At 44.0% G+C, this 21,009-nt stretch overlaps 2 protein-coding genes across 3 annotated transcripts; one reads left to right on the forward strand and one right to left on the reverse strand.

Annotated features, from left to right (window-relative positions):
* The first annotated feature begins 5 nt into the window (after nucleotides 1–5).
* On the forward strand, nucleotides 6–1,340 carry LOC124191342 (protein prenyltransferase alpha subunit repeat-containing protein 1-like). The gene is made up of 2 exons (XM_046584521.1): nucleotides 6–206; nucleotides 308–1,340. Exons 1-2 carry the CDS (start codon nucleotides 100–102, stop codon nucleotides 1,245–1,247), a joined length of 1,047 nt encoding a protein of 348 aa, XP_046440477.1. The 5' UTR covers nucleotides 6–99; the 3' UTR covers nucleotides 1,248–1,340.
* On the reverse strand, nucleotides 1,335–20,370 carry LOC124191341 (mucin-17-like). Of its 2 annotated transcripts, none has more exons than XM_046584520.1 (7): nucleotides 20,165–20,370; nucleotides 8,871–11,692; nucleotides 7,931–8,101; nucleotides 6,761–6,889; nucleotides 2,513–2,750; nucleotides 2,278–2,421; nucleotides 1,335–2,117 (listed from the first exon to the last, which is right to left on the reverse strand). In XM_046584520.1, exons 2-7 carry the CDS (start codon nucleotides 11,652–11,654, stop codon nucleotides 1,951–1,953), a joined length of 3,633 nt encoding a protein of 1,210 aa, XP_046440476.1. In that variant the 5' UTR covers nucleotides 11,655–11,692; nucleotides 20,165–20,370; the 3' UTR covers nucleotides 1,335–1,950. The 2 variants fall into 2 exon arrangements, with proteins under 2 accessions (XP_046440476.1, XP_046440475.1); XM_046584519.1 differs by lacking the exon at nucleotides 20,165–20,370 and adding an exon at nucleotides 14,135–14,453.
* Between the last annotated feature and the right edge of the window lie 639 nt (nucleotides 20,371–21,009).

The following is a 21,009-nucleotide window of genomic DNA, read 5'->3' on the forward strand; positions in this document are numbered from 1 at the left end:
CGCCACTTGAACTACTCTGGGCAATAATCGATGATGCAGTCGAAAAAAGAAAAAGAAAAAATTGAGAATTTAACGGCTGTTTTTGACAGATTTTGAAGGATGCAGCGAGATCCTTCCGACTATAAGAAAATGGCTCACGATCCTTACTGTTTAGAAGAAAGGATAATATCAGACCTTCAAGCTGTTATGAAAAAAGATCCCAACTTGTAAGTATAATTTAATGGTTTTTCTGCAACATCCTTTATGGTGATCAACACCAACTGTTTGTAAACACTAGTTTTTATATTCATTATATTTTTGTTGACAGAGATGAGTTTGATGTTGTTCCAGTAACAGAAGCCAAAAATCGATCACCAATCATCCATATTTCTCACAATCTTGGAATTGAAGTTTGGTGTGTAAAGACGGTTTTCATGTACTGCTATGAAAACAGTTTCAAATTGGATCCCATGTGGAAAAAGGAGTATTTGAGATTGGAAAGATACACAAGAGTGGCATTATTGCTTAATCCCAACATAGCTACATTGTGGAACACGAGAAAGAGATTGATTGCCAATCATCTCTTGGATGGCGATTGTGATTTCCTGCTCAGCAAATTAGTACTAAGTCAAAAGCCCAAATGCGTTGAAGCACTTTCTCACAGGCGTTGGCTACTCCAGCAAGTGTCTATAGACCCACAATGGGTGGAGACAGAATTGTCTCTGTGTGATAGGCTCTCCAGTCGCATGAAATGCAACTACCACGCTTGGTCTCACAGACAGTGGGTGTATTCTCACTCCCTCAAGCTGCAAGGCTTCAATCTCAATCTGTGGGCGTCTGAATTCGAGATTTCTGACGTTTGGACAAAGTTTCACTTGTCCGACCATAGCGGTTGGCATTATCGAAAATTCCTCCTTGATCATTTCAGGCAAAATTTAGGCAAAATTGAACAGAACATGGATATCGCCCGGAAGGTATTGGGCGACTCAACCGGTACAGCTACATCTTCCCAGCTCTACATGAACCTGCTGAACGAAGAACTGCAAAAGAACCAAGATTTGATCTTAAGTTTCAACGCCCATGAAACGTTGTGGTACTATCGTCGATTCCTTTTGCAAGCCGGGACAATAGATCATTCAGAGAGTCTCTTCATCGAAAAGTGTTGCAATCCCGCTAAAAGTAATAGCAACTCCGCCAACAATGTCGACGCCATTCAAATGAGATATTTGGAGCATCATCGACGATGGCTGTCTGATTTCTGTTTGTAAAATTTGACTAATGCTGCTGATTTAGGATCCGTTTGTTGTGTATAAAGGTTACTATAATAAAAACCATCATCCAAGACGGTTAAACTATTTAAACAGAGATACGGTTTATTTATTTCGTTCAGCTTGTAATCGTTGTTTCATTACAGTAATTCAGATAAAAAATACCACGCAATCCAGGCTTGAAGGCTTGAAGCTATAAAACTTGGTGAATTGGTATACGTATTAAGTATATACAAATTGAATAGGAGACGAGCCCAACACCTCAAGTGTAAAAAAAAAATAATAATAATAAGAGAATCAAGAAAAGAAGCAGTCAAGAGATCAACTATAATGCTAGTATAAAACTGGGTGGAGGAGAAATAACTTAAAAAAAGGATCATCGTAAAAAGAGAGGAGATTGCGTAGAGTCGAAGGCGATAAAAGACGGTCGCCAGATTACCTTTAATTAAATTACCTCCGCAGTTGCATACAAGAAAGAGGAGAGAAAGCTAACAATAAAAAAGAAATGTGTGTGTGTGTATGTGTGTGTGTGTGTAGGGAGAAGAAAAGGAGGTGCACCGGTTTGTCGTCGTGAAAGTGTGTTGTGTGTTGCATTATTATTTTTGTTTTTTTTTTGTTGTTTTTGTTTTTTAATCCTTTTTAATTATTTGTATAATATTCCCTCTTTCTTCCTTCTTCGTGTCGTCGTCCTCCTCCGCTCTTTTTACGAGGATGTAATCTGCTGACGTATGATAAGGGAGACGGCGCCGTCGGGCAGCTTCTTCATCAAATTCCAGGCCTCTATCCTCGACATGGACCTCACATCGCAGTCGTTGACTGAAATGATTTGATCGCCAACGCGCAGTGTGCTGTTCTTGCTGGCCGCACCCCCTGCCAAAGCCATAATCAAAAAAAGAAAGGATAAAGAAATGATTTTTTCAAAAAAAAAAACATATGAACTCTGTAATTCGTATTATTTGCATAGGATATGCCTCTTTTCTTCTTCTCTCGTCTTCATCATCATCTCATCTTCATCATCGCTAATGATTACCGGTGAATATCTTTTTAATGGTGAGCGGACGATCTCCCAGCGGTGAATCCTTGCCGCCTTCTAAACTGAATCCCAGTCCGGCGCCCTCCTTAACCAGCGTCGCTTGCACAGGTGGTCCACGACCAAGGTCTTCATCATTGGACGCTGTTTGGTATAAAACACAAAGAATAAGAAGAAAACGGATGAAAATAATGAAGAAATTCAAACTGCAGCAGCTCACAGCTGTACTACTCACCGTGATCGTAATTGGTAAAGTCGGAAGGACTTTCAAGGATGCGGGGCGGCCGGCAGACTCCATTGCCACTGCTGCCAGAGGACAGGAGAAGGTGACTGTTGCGTGGATTGCCCAGCAGTCCCGTGTTGAGGGCCGGGATCATGACGGAAGGAAGATCCTTATCGACGTCGTGACAAATATCTTGCGGTGAGACGGAACGGTTTCGGGACAAGACCAACACCACTTCCGGTCTGGGCGCCTATTGGGTTGTTGGATAAAAATCGAAAAATAAGATAATCAAGAAAATGGTCAATTGATTTTACGACGAATAATAATATTCTTATCGGGGCGTTCTTATCCGAAATTCTACGATAACTTTTTTACATATGGACTTGGAATAAAAAATTTGCTTTGATGTGGTCAGCCGAACGATACGGGCAGTCGGGCGAGTCCTTTTTTTTTTCTTTTCTTTAACATCCGGTCACGTGAATTTGCCATCGATACAAAGTTTGAGGCAAACACTTAAAAAGTGACCGCCGTTGCTGCTGGTCCATCAACACTTTAGCAATCGCCATTTCTCGGTAGGTAATATTGAAAGACACGACTAGCCACTAAAAACTTAAAATAAAAACAAAAAGAATCGCAGTCGAGACAACAACAACAAAAAAGAGCCGGTAAAGAAAAAGAGGTGAAAAAATGTTTCGGGAAGAGAGAGAGAGAGAAAAAAACAAAAACAAAATATGGCGTTTCGTGACCGCCAATCCATCATCACGCCATGAATATTCAACGTCGTGTGTATGCCGTTGCGTATAGACTGTGCACATATTATTTATTTTCTCGTTGTTGTTGTTGGGCTAGCTAGCTGTTGCCGCTTCCAGCATAGGCGGGAATGGACGATGAGAAGTAGGAGGGCAACCAAAGCGAAATAAGGGAGAGGTTCTGTCGGTCCCCGCATAAGAATTTTAGTTTAGAAAAAAAACCTTTATTTTTTTTTTAGTTTAGTTTTTTTTTCGCTTTGTTTTGATTAATCTAATGTTGATGGATGTGCGGGGTCATTCGTCGGCTATAAAAGGAAAACATTCCTAAAGCGGTCCGTGTATACTGACCGGCCAGGATCGCGTATCAGCAAACAAAACATGTTTTGTGTTCAAAAAGAAAAAAGAAAAAAAAAAAGAAAAATGAACGGAACACAAAAGCCAAAATGAAATGCGTGTGGCAGCCATCCATCTTTGCCGCGTGAATATCAATAAAAGACGGAATCCGTCTCTCTCTCCCGGTTGGATGCGCTCCGTGCCGTGAAAGTCGAAAATGGCATCACAGTTTGTTGTGTGCCCGCGAATAATAATAATACCGTAGCGAGGCAGCAGCAGCTATTCCTTTTTTTGGGCTTCCTGGCTACTTACGAACACTTTTCATGCTCGAACTTCATCAACAATAATTGGCAACACACACACACACACACAACGAGAGAGAGAGAAAAAAAGAGCGCAAACTATTTACGGGCGTTCAACAAACCCAAGCCCATGCTCACGCGATCTGGAAACACGCTCTGGCCCAGTATACATCTAAAGGGTAACCATAACTGGAGAGAATCCCACTCGTCATTATCGAATCGGGAATATGAAGCCGAGTTGTCCGTTTTTTTCTGGTTTTTCTTTTCTGATTTACAAATTTGTTTTTATATTTTTATCGAGGGCTCCTATTTTGTTTGTCTTTTTTGGGCTCCTCGGCCCATATGGTCACGAAATTTTTCAATTTTTTCCCGATGAATGGAAATGTTCTCCGCTTGAATATTCCACGCGTTTCAAACGTCGAATCGAATCACCGATGGAATGACACGGGAGGAATGCTCACGCGCAAAGAATTTGGTTTCCAAACAAACAAACGTGAAATCGAGCGGCCATATGGCCAATCATGCTCGTTCCAACCACGGTCGGTCGTAGGCACGTCAGCTAGAGCTCTGCTGGTATTATAGACATCTACGCACATCTAAATATCGCCATTTTCGAGCGGGGCGTGCAATTGTTCACGTAGCGCGACCGAGTTAACCGCCCCGGCGGCGACCGTGAGCTAAGCAACAATTTTGTTTCTTCTTCTTTTTGCCTCCCTAGCCTGTGGCGGCCTCCCCTCTTCATCTATGCACGCCCCTCCGAAAAAACCAATTGGCCGATTGTTTATTGTTCGACCGTTGACCACAAGTGAAACCCAAATGAACGAAAAAAAAAGGAAAAGTTACCAAAACAAGAAGAGAAACAAGTTTCGCTCGGGAACCAAAGCGTTTCCGACATAAAGGAATAAAAAATGATTTGTGGGCTGTTGCTTATTTTTCTTCTTCTTCTTCTTCTCTTTTCAGAGTTTGCAGCAGCAGCAGCAGCAGCAAACTAGCCAATCGGGAATGACAACTCTCCCGCACCCCTTTTTCGTGAGTCTGCACATATGTACTAGCGTCTGGTGTGTTGGCTACCAACTAAAAAAAAAAAAAACTCCGTGTGTGTCGTATGAGTTATCGAAAGTGACCACACCATCACGGTCACGTCTCACCGCCAGCCAACACAACCCGATGGTCGTAAATAATAATTTAAAAGAACAAAAAATTCGTGAATACATGGGGGAGAGAAAAAAAAAGGGGCTCAAAAACAGGTGGTCTAACTACATCTCTGGTCGCTCGGTCATCGAGTCTGTCTTCGGAGAGTCAAAGTCTAGTCCCGGGAATTTATTAGCGGCTGTATACTACACACCGTACAGCTCAAACGAATAGACGGAACCAATTTCGTTCCTTTTTTTTTAACAAACTAAACAGCTACTAAAAAAAGAAAAGAAAAACACTTGCAAGAGTTGTTCCCGTCAAGTTCGTGAGCGATTTCATCACCAACAGAAAATCGTGTCGCCAGCACGTCCTTTTTTTTTAAAAATATGAAAATGGGAGGAAAAAGTCTCCCTTTTTTTTATATTTCCATGACGCCAAACTCCATTTTATTGCCGAGTGTCGCAATTTCCTGACACGAAAATAAGGGAGACTTTTATATATTTTCAAGTGCAGCTGGAGGAGAGAGATTAGGATCGAAATTGCCTCGAGTGCAGGTATTTCTTTTTCCTTTGACTCGAACGAATGTTGAAGAAAAAAAGAGCGGAAGAGTTGTTGGAGGTGTTGATCAATTGCGAGTTGAGAAAGTAAAAGAAGAAGAAGAAGGAAAAAAAATTTGTAGAATTCACTCGAGCGGCGGAGGTCGAGCGCATCGATGGGAATCTGCTGGCCGACGTCACGCCACAGTGAACTGATGGCTCGTTCAGATCACAACAACAGCCGACAACAACAACCAAGAAAAAACCAGCTGTTGTGTGTTTGCGGATGTGCTGCTCAGCTCACCAAAAAAAAAAGCGTTTGAAATAGATTTCCAGCCGAGATTTTTCAGACTTTTCCAATGAAAAAGATGAGGATTGAAGAAAAATTTTCTGGCGCTCTCATCACGCTCGGCGGGATTGTGAAATGTTTTCCGGCTATTGGGTACCTTACCTTCCTCATACGCAACAAAATAAATAAAATAAAAGATTTTTGCTTTCAATAAATATCCGGGCGCGAGCCAAGATCGTTCAACCGCCGACTCCCGCTGGTGCGCAGCTTTTGATTCCACGCTGTCATCGACCGGTTTCTTTTTTTCTCCTTTCAATTTTTTTGTTATTTATTTTTTTTTGGCGCCTTGTTCCAGATAGTCATCCGACAGCCGGCGTGACTTTGCCTCTTTCACTCTCTTATTTTATCAAAAAAACTTTTAGCCGCCTACACATCGGCATGGCATGGCATGCCGTCATGTGATGGTGACCACCAATGGCGTTTTCAAACTTCCCGCGACTTGGGAGGGGGGTTATTTTTCCATCTTCAAAATGTTAACACACCAACATGTCGAATAGAATCGATTTTCTCTTTTTATACAATAATAATAAGAAATGGCCCGAGGGTTTCGTTTCGTCCATGCAATATGGAATCGTGTGTGTTCCTTTTTGGCCCACCTCGTACGTGGCTCTTTGGGCTTATTCCATTTCACGTAAAAAGGTTATCGTCTCTTGATTGAAAGGAAATGGAGGGCGATGGCTTTTTATTTGAAATTCTGATTGAATCGCTTTTTCGAAATTTGATGGACGGATGGCACGACCGTTCGATTGAGCAGAGCCCCTCGCGATTTAACAAACGAAACTAAGCAAATAAACTATTTAACTACTACTACTACTACTACTACTAATATGACTACCACTAGAGTGTTTTTATGTTACCTTGAGTATGGCGAGTGCCTCCCGGTGTGTGACGCCTTTGAGTCCCTTGCCGTTGATGGAGAGGACCCGGTCGCCTTTCTGGATGCGGCCATCCCGGTCGGCCACACTCCCGCCAATCACTTTATGAATCTGCGCGAACATACAAAACATAAAAAGAGAGAGAAGAAAAAAATGATGATGATGATGACCAAAAACAAAAAACAAAAAAACAACAAAGTTGTAAAAATGAAAAAAATCTTCAGAGAAATGAGAAGTTGGAGGGTATGAGAAGAATAAACGGGAACCTCGCCGCGTGACCCCGTTACATCATCATCATCATTACCACACGGCACGGCATGACCACCGCATCGCAGTTCAGAAAAGAAAAAAAAACATCGCATTTTGCGGCTTGTGATTTTTCCGACCAAATTGAAGTTTGAAAAATAACCAAAAAATTCCACGACCCAAAAAGAAAAAAAAAGGCATTTAAAAATGGAGATGTATAATAATATTCTACAGCTCTATGAAGACGCTAGGCAGGTAAAATATATACGCGTGTGAAGCCTTTAACCAACTGGTGAATTTTTACGACGTCATCAAACGCTCGAGATCTGAACTCTCTCATCTCGAGCCGGGGTGGATGGAGTTGTGTGTGCACATCTTTTTTTTCGACTTGATGGCGCGTCCCTTTTACAAATTATTTTATCGAGATTCGGCGTCTCTTTTTATTTAAAAAAAAATGTAAAAAAATGTAAAAATAAAAACGGCCAACGCGTGTAAAATCTCGAGACCGGGAAGTCTTGGAATGTTGAATTAAAATACAATCAAATTGACTTCAAAATTATTCTTTACCAATCAATCGACTAATACTAAAATCTGAATTCAATACAAGAGAAATTAAAACTAATACTTATAATATTATAAAATACTCAAATATAATTGAATTAAATCTTGTTGAAAAATGAAGAAATGAAGAGCCAACTTGCCCCAGTCTCCGTATATGGCGTTAACTTATCAAATAACCCTCTCGTCATTTCTTTTCCCCCCTCGTGGTTGTTATTGAGCACGACACTCCAAACGAGCCAAGGTTACGATCAACATTCTTTTCTTTTCCATTTTTCTTTGTTGTTGTTGTTATTGTTGTTGAGACTGGCGAACGATATGCGGGTTAGAGAGATGCAATAAACGAACCGTAATCTCTTTGGTCTCGTAGTCGGCACCGCCGGCCAGCGTGATTCCCAGTCCGGGGCTGAGCGTCGACGCCACGTCGCCACGATGCAGGACGACGACGACAATCTCGTGCGACGGCGTGCCAGACTCCTCCAGACTTTGGTTGGCTTCATCCAACAGCTGTTGAAGCTCCTAGAAACGACAACAACAAAAAAGGACAATTGAACATTTTGAAAGAAAACCGTGTCATTCCATCCAGCGCCGTGTTCTTTCAACCCCGAAGAAAAGCGCAACAATCTTCTTTTTATTTTATTTTATTTTTCCATCCATTTTCTTTTGGCGGCTTCGAGTGGTTTTTTTAGAAAGAAAGAAACGGGCGCATCATCTTTTTTTCTTTTTCCTATTTCGTATCAAGATAGGAAAAGGGGAAAAAAAAAAGGTGACGGCACGTCGTGAGAGAATGTCGGATCCGCCGAGCTGATGTCACTCGGTGATTCCGCCGTGCCCCGATCTTCATCATCACACTCCATCCACTCCAATTGTTTATCCCCTTTGTGTTTGAGCAAGAGACACAACAACAAACTCCGGAATCAGCAGGAACAAGAAGAAGAAGAAGATGATGATGAAAAAACGTGACCAAGACAATTGAGATTAGAGTCTACACGTGTACGGCACCACATAGAGCACAACTCTCGCAACACGATAAGTCATCCGCTCCGCTTTTATTTTGAAAAAAACAAAATAAAATAATAATAACTGGCGGATGTTTGTGACTGGATCGTCACGAAGACTCTGCTCGTCACGAACATTCAAGTGACTTGTCTTTTATTTATTTACTTAATCTTTTTTTTTTTGTGACAACTTAACGGCCCGGAATGAATGGAAAATGAATCCAGCGTGACAAAACGACCCAGTGAGAATGAGACGACTGTCACCCCCCACAGGCGTTTGAATGTTTTACCTGCGGTGAAATGAGCGATGTGGACGAGGCCAATGATGTGATGCTGCCGTAATTATCTCGGACTCCAAACGGGCCGAAAGGGCCGCCGTAGAAGCCGCCGTATCCGCTCCCTCCGCCGTAGCCGCTGCCTCCGCCAAAGGCCGAGCCGAATCCGCCGTAGCATCCGCCGTACAATCCGTAGGGCAAACTGCTGTCCTCGCTGGTCGTCGAGTCCAGCGACGACATGCGGACGTGCTGGTGGTGGTAATGATGGTGACCGCCTCCGCCAGACGGTGACGGAGAATTGTTGTTGTTGTTGTTACCGGACTGGAGCGAAAATAAACTGCTGTTCTGTTGCTTGTAGTCCTCCAGGCTGAGCCCACCGGACACGAGGCCCAGGACGCCAAGATCTTGACCGCCGCCGTAATGGCAATTGGATTCCGTTTCCATCAGTTCTTCCTTGACGCGCTCGAAGGCTTTGCGGATCTCCACCACGCCGGCCGAGACGCTCCGGCTCGTCACGGGCCGCGCCGATGTTGTCGGTTTGTTTTCGCGTGATTCAACCGCCGACGCCGATGAAGAAGAAGTGGATGTTGCGGTCGTTCGGCTAGTCGTAACCGAACGGGTGACGTCACGGACGTCAGCCGGAGTCTGATGGTCTCGGATGGATGGCTGGATAACCGTACTCGTGTCGGCAACTTTCTTGCTGGAACTCACAATATTGGGGCCAGGAGGGGAGGATCCGGTCGATGACGGGGCCTCGTTGGCAATGGCCTCCCAACGCTCAGCCAATGCCCGGAAGCTCTTGATCTCTTTCGATCCGGATCCAGTCGAGTGGTGGTCGCTGGACGACGTTGACGCCAATTTTTTGCCCGATAACGGCGACGATCCGTCGCGGTGGAACGGACTGGTCGTCGTCGTCGTATTTTTCTGTACGGTCGGACTGTGCGGATCGCTGCAAACGTCCGTGATGAGGGCCGTTTTGATTTCCAGCCGCTCCGACGAGGAGAGACGCAATCGCGGCGAACTGCGCTCGATCCGGCTGCTGGCCTCGGCCGTCGTGAATTTCCTCAGCGTCTGTTCGAAATTCTCTCCCGACGACAATTTGCTGCTGCTGGTCCGCTGGACAGGAGGACGCTGGAGCGCCGGACTGGGCAGCGAACAAGTCGGAGACGGATGATGGCTGACGTCCACAGTCAATTTGACAGCAGGTTCGGAGGGGGCGGCAGCCGGAACGGCCGGCGGTGGAAGAGCCGGCGGCGGCGAAGAAGAGGGCGGCATCAAATCCAAATGATTTCCGCTTCCTCCGCCGGAACTGTAGCGGGCAGACTGGAGAACGTTTTTGCGATTGAGGGCCTCGACGCTCTGAGCTTTCAGGACCCGATTGGCCGCCGTGGTCAGGGCGGCGTTCGTGTCCTCATCAGCGACGTGTTGATTCGACGGTTGATTCCGTTCCGGAAGCGGCGATCCGGACTGACTGAAGGAAGAGCGGCTGGAACTGACGGCCGAGTCGCCGTCAGTGTCGCTGTTGACGTCATTGGTGGCCGTTTCACTTTCCACCATGGGACTCTGTGATCCATCGACATCCGACGGACAAGAGAAACTCGTCATCAGCGGCGGCTTGTTGACGGGCGAGCCGGCCGTCGACAGATTCGTCGAGTGATTCGTTCCCGAATCCGAGTTGTTGTAAGACGGGCGCAGGACGGTCAGCTCCTTGCGTTTGAAGGCCGGCGAATACTTTGGTAAGCTGGGCGAATTGCTCTTCCACGGCAGGGAACTCAGCGAAGTTGTTTTCTGTTTGCTCTGCATCGGGGCGCAGTTGTCCGTCACATCCTGGCCGCCGGGATGGAGGCTGTTGGGGCTGCGCAGCGGAGCGAACGGCGAGAGTCCGACCATCATGACCGAATCTTTGCTGATGATTTCGGGAAGATCCATCACGGCCCGGCTGGGCGGATCGGATCCCATTTGCGTTCCGTCCACCACGTCCGGAATGACCAAACCTCTGAGTTTGGTGCTGGACAGACTCGGCTTTCGTCTGCCGTCATCCGAGCCGACCAGAGAAGATTTTCTCGGTTGAATTTCGGCCAAGACGGACGGTGACGGACTGACGATGTGTCGTTGCTGCTGCTGCTGCTGTCCGACGTGATGGCCTGACGGCGGAGAATAATGGGCCACGTCGAGTAAACTGCGAGACCGTTCGCTCAAGTTGACATTGGCCGGCCCCTCTCTTTCGACGCTGTGAATGGCATGATGGGCTTTGACGGCCGGAGTGACGGCCAGCTGGTGACGGGGCAGAGTCCTTGAATCCGTGCGGATGACGGGCGAGACCATGGGCGACCGCCCGACGCTCAAATTGTCGACCGAACACGACAGCGTCGGATGTTTCGTCTTGGTCGTGGCGGATGCCGGAAGATTCCGGACGCAATTGGCCGAAGATGACGTCATCACTGTCGACGATCCGACCGCCGAAGAAGCGACCGGCGGATGTGCCACGTCATGGGTGAACAAGGCGATTTTATCTTTGACACTGCGCTCACTCCGCTCGTCCCGGCCGCCGTGGGTGTGCGACGTCCGCCAGACTGCCGAGCCCGTCCCTCCAGCGCTCCCACTCCGCCCGCGTGCCACCGACGGAGCCACCGACACTTTTGTCGTGGTTGTGGCAGCCGCCGCCGTGGTGGTGCTGGTATCGTCGATGTAATCGCCGGGGAATTCGTGTCCGTCAGGCGGCAATCGCGAACTTGGCGGCGAAGTGCCGGTAGTGGCCGGCGTGTAGGACGTCACGTAACTCTTGCAAGTGGCCGCCATCGCTTCTGCTGGCCTCTCCGTCAAAAAGCGTCCGCCTTCTGCTCAAAAAAGAGAAAGAGAAATGAGCTTTTTGAGACACACACAGAGGCGGAAAAGACATCCGAAAGAGAAAAGAAACAAAAACAAAAGAAGAAAAAATAAAAAACGAAGTCTGACGGCTGACGTAATTAATTGGCCCTTCACGGGAATTTCTCGTTTTTTGTTTGTTTTTGTTTGTTTCGATCGCAGCGGGTAGTTCTTCCAGTTCATTTAATGGCACCAACAAAACTTGCAAGAAATGAGGGGAGAAGACTAGTAATAAATGTCAAAGGATCCGGTCATTGACGTCAGTAGGACTCTCTTGATAACTCTTTTCATCAATCAAAAAAGAGACGATTGGCGCTGACTTCGTGAGAGCAGAGAGACTCGCAGTGAAAACAAACAAGGGCAGACACAATTCTGGAAATGTCCCGGCGGACGGGTTTTTCTTCTTTTTCCAGTTCAGCGGGAATTTTTAAAAAGAAGGAACAAAATCGCACACGAAAATGTCACTCGCTCGTCAAGCCAGTCAGATAATGTTTGACGTGTCCACCGCACAGGGAAAACTGAAATTCCTTGTTGCTATATAACGAGGAAGAGAAGAAAAATTTCCTTTTCTAGCGACGACGACGACGACGATGGCGGATCGTGTATCCTTCCGTTATCTCGCCGAAACGCAAACTGGCGAAATGGGCGGAATGCGATTGATCATAAACCCAACGGCGAGGATATGAGCTACTGGTGTACAATAGATTGGCCAAAAAGAAAAACGAGTCGTCACTTTTGACTACATTACAGCACAGGGAGACACCACCAGCGCCAATACATTTCAAAGATAAGACGCAAAAGGAGTTGCGCTCGGAGGAATAAATTCAACGCAAATTTGTTTTTTTCGTTTTATGTTTTTTACCTGTGCTGAAACTGGAATGATAAAACGAGAGCGAATAAGATTCTGGAATTTTAGTAAACGTAGTAACAACACGAGTTGAATTCGTTCGCCCACACACACCCGACCGGCGTGTCTTTCTGTCTGAAGTGAGAAACAGGGAAGAGATTTCACTCAAAGCAACTTGAAGGTCTTCCGCCTCCTTCATTTTTTATTTTTCAAACTTTTTTGTTTTGCCACTGCTAACAAGATTTCCCTTCGCTCTCGTTTGGGTTATTTATTTTTTGTTATTTTCGTTTACTCTTTTTTGTTTTTAATCTCCGGAGAGACAGTAGTCGATCATGGGACTATATAGAACCCGTCAGAAAATGGGTGGAGTTATGCGCGTTTTCACTTCAAATGTCGTCGTCGTCGCAGTCGTCGTTAAACAACAGAGTCTCTCTCAGGTGTTCGAAATGACGTAACTACTCTCTTTATCTCCTATGACCCTCCTTATTCCCCTTTTGGTTATTATTTGCTTTTATCTCCATAACCGTCTAAAGAGAGAGAGAGAAAATCAACAAAGAAAACAACACAAAAATGAGTCACAACTCGAGGAGGATAAGCTTAAAAAAGAGTGCGAGACCCTGGTGTAGTTGTAGTTGTAGTGGTGGTGGTTGGCCACGGCGTCATATAACCGAAAAAAGGATCGCAACCCAACTCGCAATGCACCTGTCGGTTGTTTATTATTTCTCTTTTTGCCCTCCCCACCGTCTAACCTTCCTATACATTAGGTACACACATAGACACACACATACACATACAGATTGGCTGCGTAGCCAAATATCAACTCTATGGCCATATTTAGTCCCGGCATTTTTGCTGACGTGTGAACGCACACACGTACTAGCTACTACTATCTACCAGGTAACTTCATAAAACAATAAACACCTTGGCAGAAAAGAAACAACAACAAAAAAATCCTTTTTTTTTTGTTTTACTTTTGTTTGGACAAGCCAAACAAAAAATAAAAATTTGTATAATCCCGCTTGACGTTCGTGACGAAAGAGTCGCCCTTTTGATACGAAATGAATTACGAGCAGCTTGTAGGAAAATCATTTAAATTTCTTTTCCTGCACGGGCTTCGAGCCAATTAAGGAAAAAAAACGGCGACTGCAGTTTAGATTCCCAGCACTTTTTTGTTTCCAGCCCGAAAGAAAAATAAAAAACAAAAATCAGTTGGCACTGATCTCTTGGCCAAGTGCTAAACAAAAAAAAAAAACAAGTGAATAATGAATCACATTCGACAGAGGGGCAGTCCGCAACTGTTTGTCATTGTTGATCGTTCAAGTATTTAACTGGGGGAGCCGTGATTTGTGTCGGGATATTCAAATTCGTGGCGTCGGGTTTCAGATGGAGAAACGAGATTTCCCTCTTTTTTTTTCTGTATGGAAAAAAACAGGACACGGGCAGATTGCAGTTTCTCACACAAGACAAAAAGCAAGGGAGGAAACAGCAAAAAAATAGAGACAAGGTTTTGAAATGAATAAATAAAAATAAAAAAAGCTGTTGAAGCAGAGAAAACATCTAGCGAAACCTTTTTTGTGTTGTCTGAGATAAAAGTCGGCCAGCCGGACAAGTTTCGGTGATTTCAACATGATGACATTCAATTCAGAGGCAAGTCGATCGGGCGATAGCAAAGTCTCAGCCACATCACAGCAGCTCTTAATTGACATGCAACGACTTGGACGTTTCTTTTCACACAAAGAGACACACCCCAAAACTCGAACGCAACAAACAAACAAATAAACAAACAAACACACACACACAGAAAAATAATCAGAAAAAATGTGCAAGCAAAAGGCGACAAGGCGAGCGACACTCTGCTCCGGACAGCGTGACTACTGCGTGAATACTGAACGCATCAGCTTCATTTCTATATTTTTAGTATTCATTTTTTGGTTCTTTGGTCGTTTCTTTTTCCGCCCTCACACAACCCCCGTTTCCCATGTTTATTTTGTGTGTGTGCGAAACCATGTCGGGTTTCCCTGGGCGCGTATTAAGCCGCCTGGAATTCAGTTGGTCCCCCCCCCCCCCACCATCGCCAGACGCGCGCGCATGAGCCCTGGATAACTGGCCAAGCAAACCTGCCCGTTATCCGCCGCTCGTACAGTACTACTCGCCAATGAACAAACAAACTAGATACTGCCGTATAGTATAGTAGTACTAGTGCAGATGATACCGCAATAACAACATGTGTTGTTTGTTTGGCGGGTTCTATTTTTATTTCTTTTTCCACCCACCTTTCATTATAGATCTCATTCGGCTTGAGACTCGGACCCTGGTAACCGCTTCTTCTTCTTCCCAGTTGTTATGTTTTTCTTTAATTCTCTCTCTCTCTCTCTAAGGGGGCGAGCGGTACGGCGAGCCCCGTTTGCGGCCGAAACCAAAATATCACGCAACCGACGCTGACCACAGTTGCGAGTTTCTTTCCCCTCCGAGTCTCGGATGGATGAAGATTCCCGTCGTTTTCGGCAACAGCCGAGGATCTTCGCCCAGTCACTTGATAGTATATATATAAGACGGCGACGGCCAACAAGGGCGGAACGGGCCGGTTTGCCAGCCTCCTATCCTCTTTCTTCTCAACTGAAAAAAATAATTCACGAATTTAAAAACCAACTGTTTCTTCTTCTTCTTCTTTCTTTCTTTCGTTCGGCGGTGGTGGTGGTGGTTTGCTCGCGATACGCTTGCGAGCGTGCTCTCGTGAGTGAATCCGACTAGGGTGGCAAACTGTACACGCCGGCCACGCAATCCCGTTTCCCCCATCGCCACTTGTTATTATTCTTGCAACTCGGCGCGTTTATAGTTTCAAAACGCCCGTCTTACGATACCCGAAATGACGTCAAAGTTCCCCTGTCCGCGGGGCATTTGAAATACATTCTAGGGACCGGGATAAAATAATTACCGTTCAAAAATAGAAAAAATATGAAAAAATAAAAATAAAATTTCAGGTTTGGCAATCCACACGTCTCCCGTTTTGACACCGTGTCAAAAGTGGACGTCTGATGTGGGTCTCATCACGACTGGTAATTAAATACCACCGAATAAAAAAAAAGGGTAAGGATGGAAAAAAAGTCAAGAAAAAAAAAGAAATTCATTGGGTCGGTCAATAGACTCGGACGAGCAAACAGATGGGAAGCGCATTAAAAAAAAAAAAAAAAAAGCTTTCGTGATTTCTTCTCCTTTCGACCAAAAAAAATGCCGTTTTGTTCATTTACCGAAGAAAAAAAAACTAATGTCAAATGACATACAGTTACGTTACGCGTCTAGATATGTGTGCCCGAGTAGACTCTGTGGCATTTCATTTTAGTTGCTTTATAAGAAAAACCGAAAAAATGTTTTCCTGTTTATTTTTTCCCATCACTTAATTTTGTTTTTTTTCCTGGTTGCCCTAGCGGTCAACGTATCCGTTTTGTTGCATTTGTGGTTTGTTATTTTGTTATTTTTTTTTTTTTTTACTTCATGGAAAAGTCGGCGATCAAAGTGGATTGGCCAATAAAATGAATTTGAAAAAAAAAAAATAACTTCCACAAAAAATGGTTTTTTTCTCTTATTCCCGAAAAGAAGATTGAACGCCAGGTAATAATAATTTCCACCTCCGAAAGAAAAAGAAAAAAAAAAGTGATCGAAGGTACATTGGATATTTAAACACGAGTCACGCTGGTCAATTTTTTGTTGTCTTGGAAAAAAAAAAAAATTAAGCGCGTTCTATCCTCGGGGCTCAACTTATATATTTTTTCTCTTAAAATCAAATTTTAGATTTTTTGATGAGTCTAATTGGAAACGCAATTTAAATACTTGACGCGCGGCGCGGGAGAGATAGATAGAAAAGAAAAAAGGAGGGCGCCAGAACGGCTGTTAAATAAATAGACACAAACGTAATAAGAAGGGTATTTACACATCTGACATCAAAAACTATAAATACGGCGGTTAAATATTCATCGGTGCGTGGCCGGGGCTAATGCGCGTAAAGTGCGCCAAACTGTAAAACGGCCGACACACAAAAAATGAAAATTGCGCAGAAAATTTCGCCGACACACAAAACTCCGTCGCTTGCTGCTGCCATAACCTATTTAGACACGTGTGTGTGTGTGTGTGTGTGTGTTGAGTGTGTATAAGAGGACCAAGGAAAATAAAAGATAGTGAAAGTGGCCTCGTGTCCTTTTTTTCTCTCTCTTCCCCACCCCCCGCGTCTCTCTGTGTTTTGATTGTTATTCAACTTGTAGTATGTAGACACTTAGAGTCTTACATTCAAGAACAACGAAATGGGATGGAGGCAGGTGGAGCCGCAAAGAAGGAAACGAGAGATCCCGACGAACAGATTAGTCTACTACCCAGTCGACGAAAAAGAATATTGGAAAAATCCCTAGGCTCAGACTGTACATAGCTGCTGCTGCTGCTGCTGCCAAGGTCTGATGGAAAATAAGAAACAAGAGAACCGGTCGGTCGGTATTATTCTACTTGCCATTTGCCTCATGGCTCTTTTATCTCTTTTTTTTTCTTTTCTCCGGTTATCATTACATAAAGAAGAAGAAGATGGAATTGGCTAGTTCGTCCCCTATGCAATATACATTACGTGTTGTTGGGCGCCGACCCGTTGCAGCAGCAGAGCCCAGTCAAAAAGCTCCGCAAGCGCTTTTTTCCATCCCAAAGAGCATCATCTCATCAGCTCCGCCCGGTTCTTTTTTCTTCTTTTCACCGAAACGCAGTGAGGGACTAGTTCGAGTCGAGAAGGAACTTACTATAGGTACATCATCATCACTTCCCCATCGGGGCCGCGCCGTTGAAAAATGCGCTGCGTACAACAAGTAACAAGAGAGAGAGAAAACCAGGAGAGTTTTTGAGATACACATAGTCGTAGAAAATGTATATCTTCCAACAAGTATGCGGCCAGAACCGGAATGGAATGTCGGGCGTGTATAGTCGGGGCTGGCCCGACTCTCTCATCATCATCGAAGGCAAAAGAGAAACGTGTGGAAACCGAATAGAAGATATACTTCCAAAAAGGATTTAGACGAGGTGAATAATATGGCCACCCAAAAATTGGTTTCTTTTTGGAACAAATCTTTTTTTTCTCGTCTTCCCGAAAAATAAAAATAAAACCAAAATGTACGACGTGAAGACAAAACACTTTAATTGCCTATTCCAACTGAATTTAGACTGAACGCGAACGTGAACATCTGCGCATAGTTTATCTTCGATTCTTCGGTGATGATCAAGTCTCGGCCGTGTCGTCATCGGCTCGATAATGTTATACAGCCCAAGCGGCCGAAAAGGTCATAATAATATTAATGTAGACTACATCGAAATCGAATTCAAAACCAACACGAAAATATACGCAGCTCGAGACGAGCGCCAAAACTTCAACCAACAAGGAAGTCGGTCGTTATTCGATCCCTTTTTTTATTTTTATTTTTCTTCTTGTTGGAAAAGGAAAAAAAAGACCCAACGACACACACGTCCGCATGTTATTTTTCTCAAAGGTAAAAATAACAAATTCGGCGGGCTATTCAAAAAAATAAAATAGAAATCGATATTTATAGAGACACGGGCGTGAGGAGGGTGACAAGAGCTTGGAATTTCGTTCAGTTTTTTTCGGGGTGTCGAAAACAAGAAAGAAAAAGATATGCAACAAGAAGAAGAAGAAAAGCCATTAGCGCGTCGGGGTTTGGCCCGTCCTTGCCGGCAGCTGTTGCGCGCGGCATACGTGCAAGAGCACAGCACACACAGCTCCGTGCGCTTCTAGTACATATGGTGAGGCATTAGTCACAATATACGGCCGCCTGCTCTTTGCTGTGTGGCCATCAAGCCATAGCAGGAGGGCAGGGCAATGTTCAAATGGGGGCCCATCACCGTTCAATGCGCTGCAGTCAGTAGGTGTGTGTGTACTGTGTAGTGCAAGGCTCTCATTTGGGCTTTGTGCTACTCCGAGATGGCAAGAAAGAGACAAGAAGGCCACAACATTTCGTCTCCTTTGTGTCTAATTTTTGTCTTCCCCTGTACCTTTACTTAATGGCCCATGCGATGCCTAGTAGCTGGGCACTAACGAACGGCTAATGGACCAACGGCTGGCAATATATTCATCGCTCAAGTAGATCCTACATTACATAGATATACGCCAACGACAATCAAGTGAAACATTTACCAGGGCCAGCGCCGTGACTCACTAGGGAAGTGAATTGACGATGCCAAAATTTCGACTAGGAGAGAGACACTAAACCCCGCGGCTACTTAACCAAATTTTCATTTTTTTTTCTTCTTCTTCTTCTTCTTGTTAAATAATAACAATTGACATGACTTATTATCATTGTTCTCCATCGCTGTTGGAAAGAAAACCTTCTAGAGCTGTTTCTGCTCAGTCGATTATTGTGTAGGTACTCTCTCTCCTTCTCTCTCTCTTGGCTTTTGTGAATTTTTAATATCAAAAAGAGGGGTTGGAAAAAGAAAAAAAGGTCCAGCTGCCAGTTTTTTTTTCCATCGTGAAATTTGACAATGGACTCGCTTCTTTCTCTCTGTACGTTCGCAGCAACTCCTCGAGAGAGGAGAAGAAAAGAGATTGAAAGGTACAAAAAGAAAATCTTTTCGACTTCCCAAAGTCTGCCTGGCAGAATAAAGCCAAGGCTGCTGTCATTGTCTGCGTCGTATATAGATGAAAAGGAAAATTGAGCATTATAACAAAAGACGCCAACCTGGGCAGGAGGAGGAATTTTCAACGTTCAAAAAAGATTTTCCCTTTTTTTTTATAAATACAAATCTAAAACAACGATCCAACCGACCGGGAGTCTAGAGCTACAAGTTCGTGAGATTCATTACGTATTCAAATAAGTTCATCAGTTTCATCCGCCTGGATGCAGAATACGAAAGAAAGAAAAAAGGAAAAACCACGCGCCTCTCTCTCTATCAGACAGCAGGCGGATCACTTGTGGAAAGCATTTGAAATTGATACATCATTTATTCCCTCCTACCATCATCATCTCCATCATGATCTCTATTTCTCCTTCTTTTTCAATGTTGTCTGATGATGTGGCATTCAAAGCTAGGATAACAGAAAATAATCGAAAGTGTGTGTAATGGTGGATGGATGAGGAATGACTACTCGGCGAGCTGATCTACACGTCTTGTAAGATGAAAAATAATGCAATTAAATGTGTGGTTCATTTCCATCACTGACAACGGCAACAACAGGTTTCTTTGATAGTAACGACGACAACAGAAGCTTGTTGTTGTTGTTGAGGCTATACGTCGAAAAAAAGAATTGAAATAAAAATCTGTCCAACTACATGGGCTTTCAGCCTGGGCTGATGGATCACATCGAAAGAGATGGACATGGCTTTCTTTGTACACACACACAGACACACACACAAAAAAAGAAATAAAATAGGGAACTTATTTCTTTCTCTATACGAAAAGACAGGAGCCATAAAGCCTGTCAGAATACTACAGATATAGCTGGTAGCTACTAGTCTCACGTTTCCTTCTAACTATTCTATTTGAATGACGTATCGAATGCAGCAGCAGTTTCATGCACCGATAGAAATGAACAACAAAAAAATCGGCAATGGCTTACCCAAATCACGTGGTGGGGCCTCGAACGACGTTTGTTCATTCCAGGATTCGGCCTGGATTCGGCACCATTACCGATGCCAGTTGATGCACAGGTAATGAATCGGTTGGGAAGTAATTTGTTTCAGATTGCAACGAGTCGAGTAACGACATTTTATGATTTTTTTTAGATTTGATGTGTTGCTGCACAGACATTTTATGATCAAAACTGAATTGGCGGTGGAACTTCCACTGTCGTCTGCTGTTTGAGTCGCGGTTCTTTTTTGGTCGTTGCCAGATTTAATTAATCTCGTTTTGTTGTTTTATTTTCCTGACTTGCATAAATTCCAACTTTTGAATGCAATCAAATCTAATGAGGAGTTTAAAAAAACAGGATCTAGATGTCCTAATAACCCCCCGTATATATTCATGTAATCTCATTTCTTCGAGCTATTTGAAATCGGCTTTTTAAACCACTTGTCGTCCAGCGTAGGGGCAGATTTACTTAAGAAATCGACGCGTTGGATGGATAATTAACAAGAGAAAAAATAAAAAAACCAGTTCCTCCACTATCAAAAATGTCTTATGGAAGACTGACCCTAACAACAAACTTTGATTGAAGTTCTAAAAAGAAAATAAGAAGAAGAAAAAAAAAACTCGTCTGAACCCGAGTGAATGGCGTTCAGATAAGTGTAGACGATCGAGTTTAAGAATTTTCTCGTTGTGAACTTCTCTCTCTCTTTCTTTTTCTTCCCCTTTGTGTTGGAATCCATTTGACTCCGGCCAGAGAAAGAGAAGAGAAACAACTCCACCCGCATTAAGATTACTCCCAAAACAACAACAACATCGCATTTCCCATATAAAGAAGTC

This window comes from Daphnia pulex, chromosome 3, assembly GCF_021134715.1.
Source record: "Daphnia pulex isolate KAP4 chromosome 3, ASM2113471v1".
Classification (NCBI taxonomy): domain Eukaryota; kingdom Metazoa; phylum Arthropoda; class Branchiopoda; order Diplostraca; family Daphniidae; genus Daphnia; species Daphnia pulex.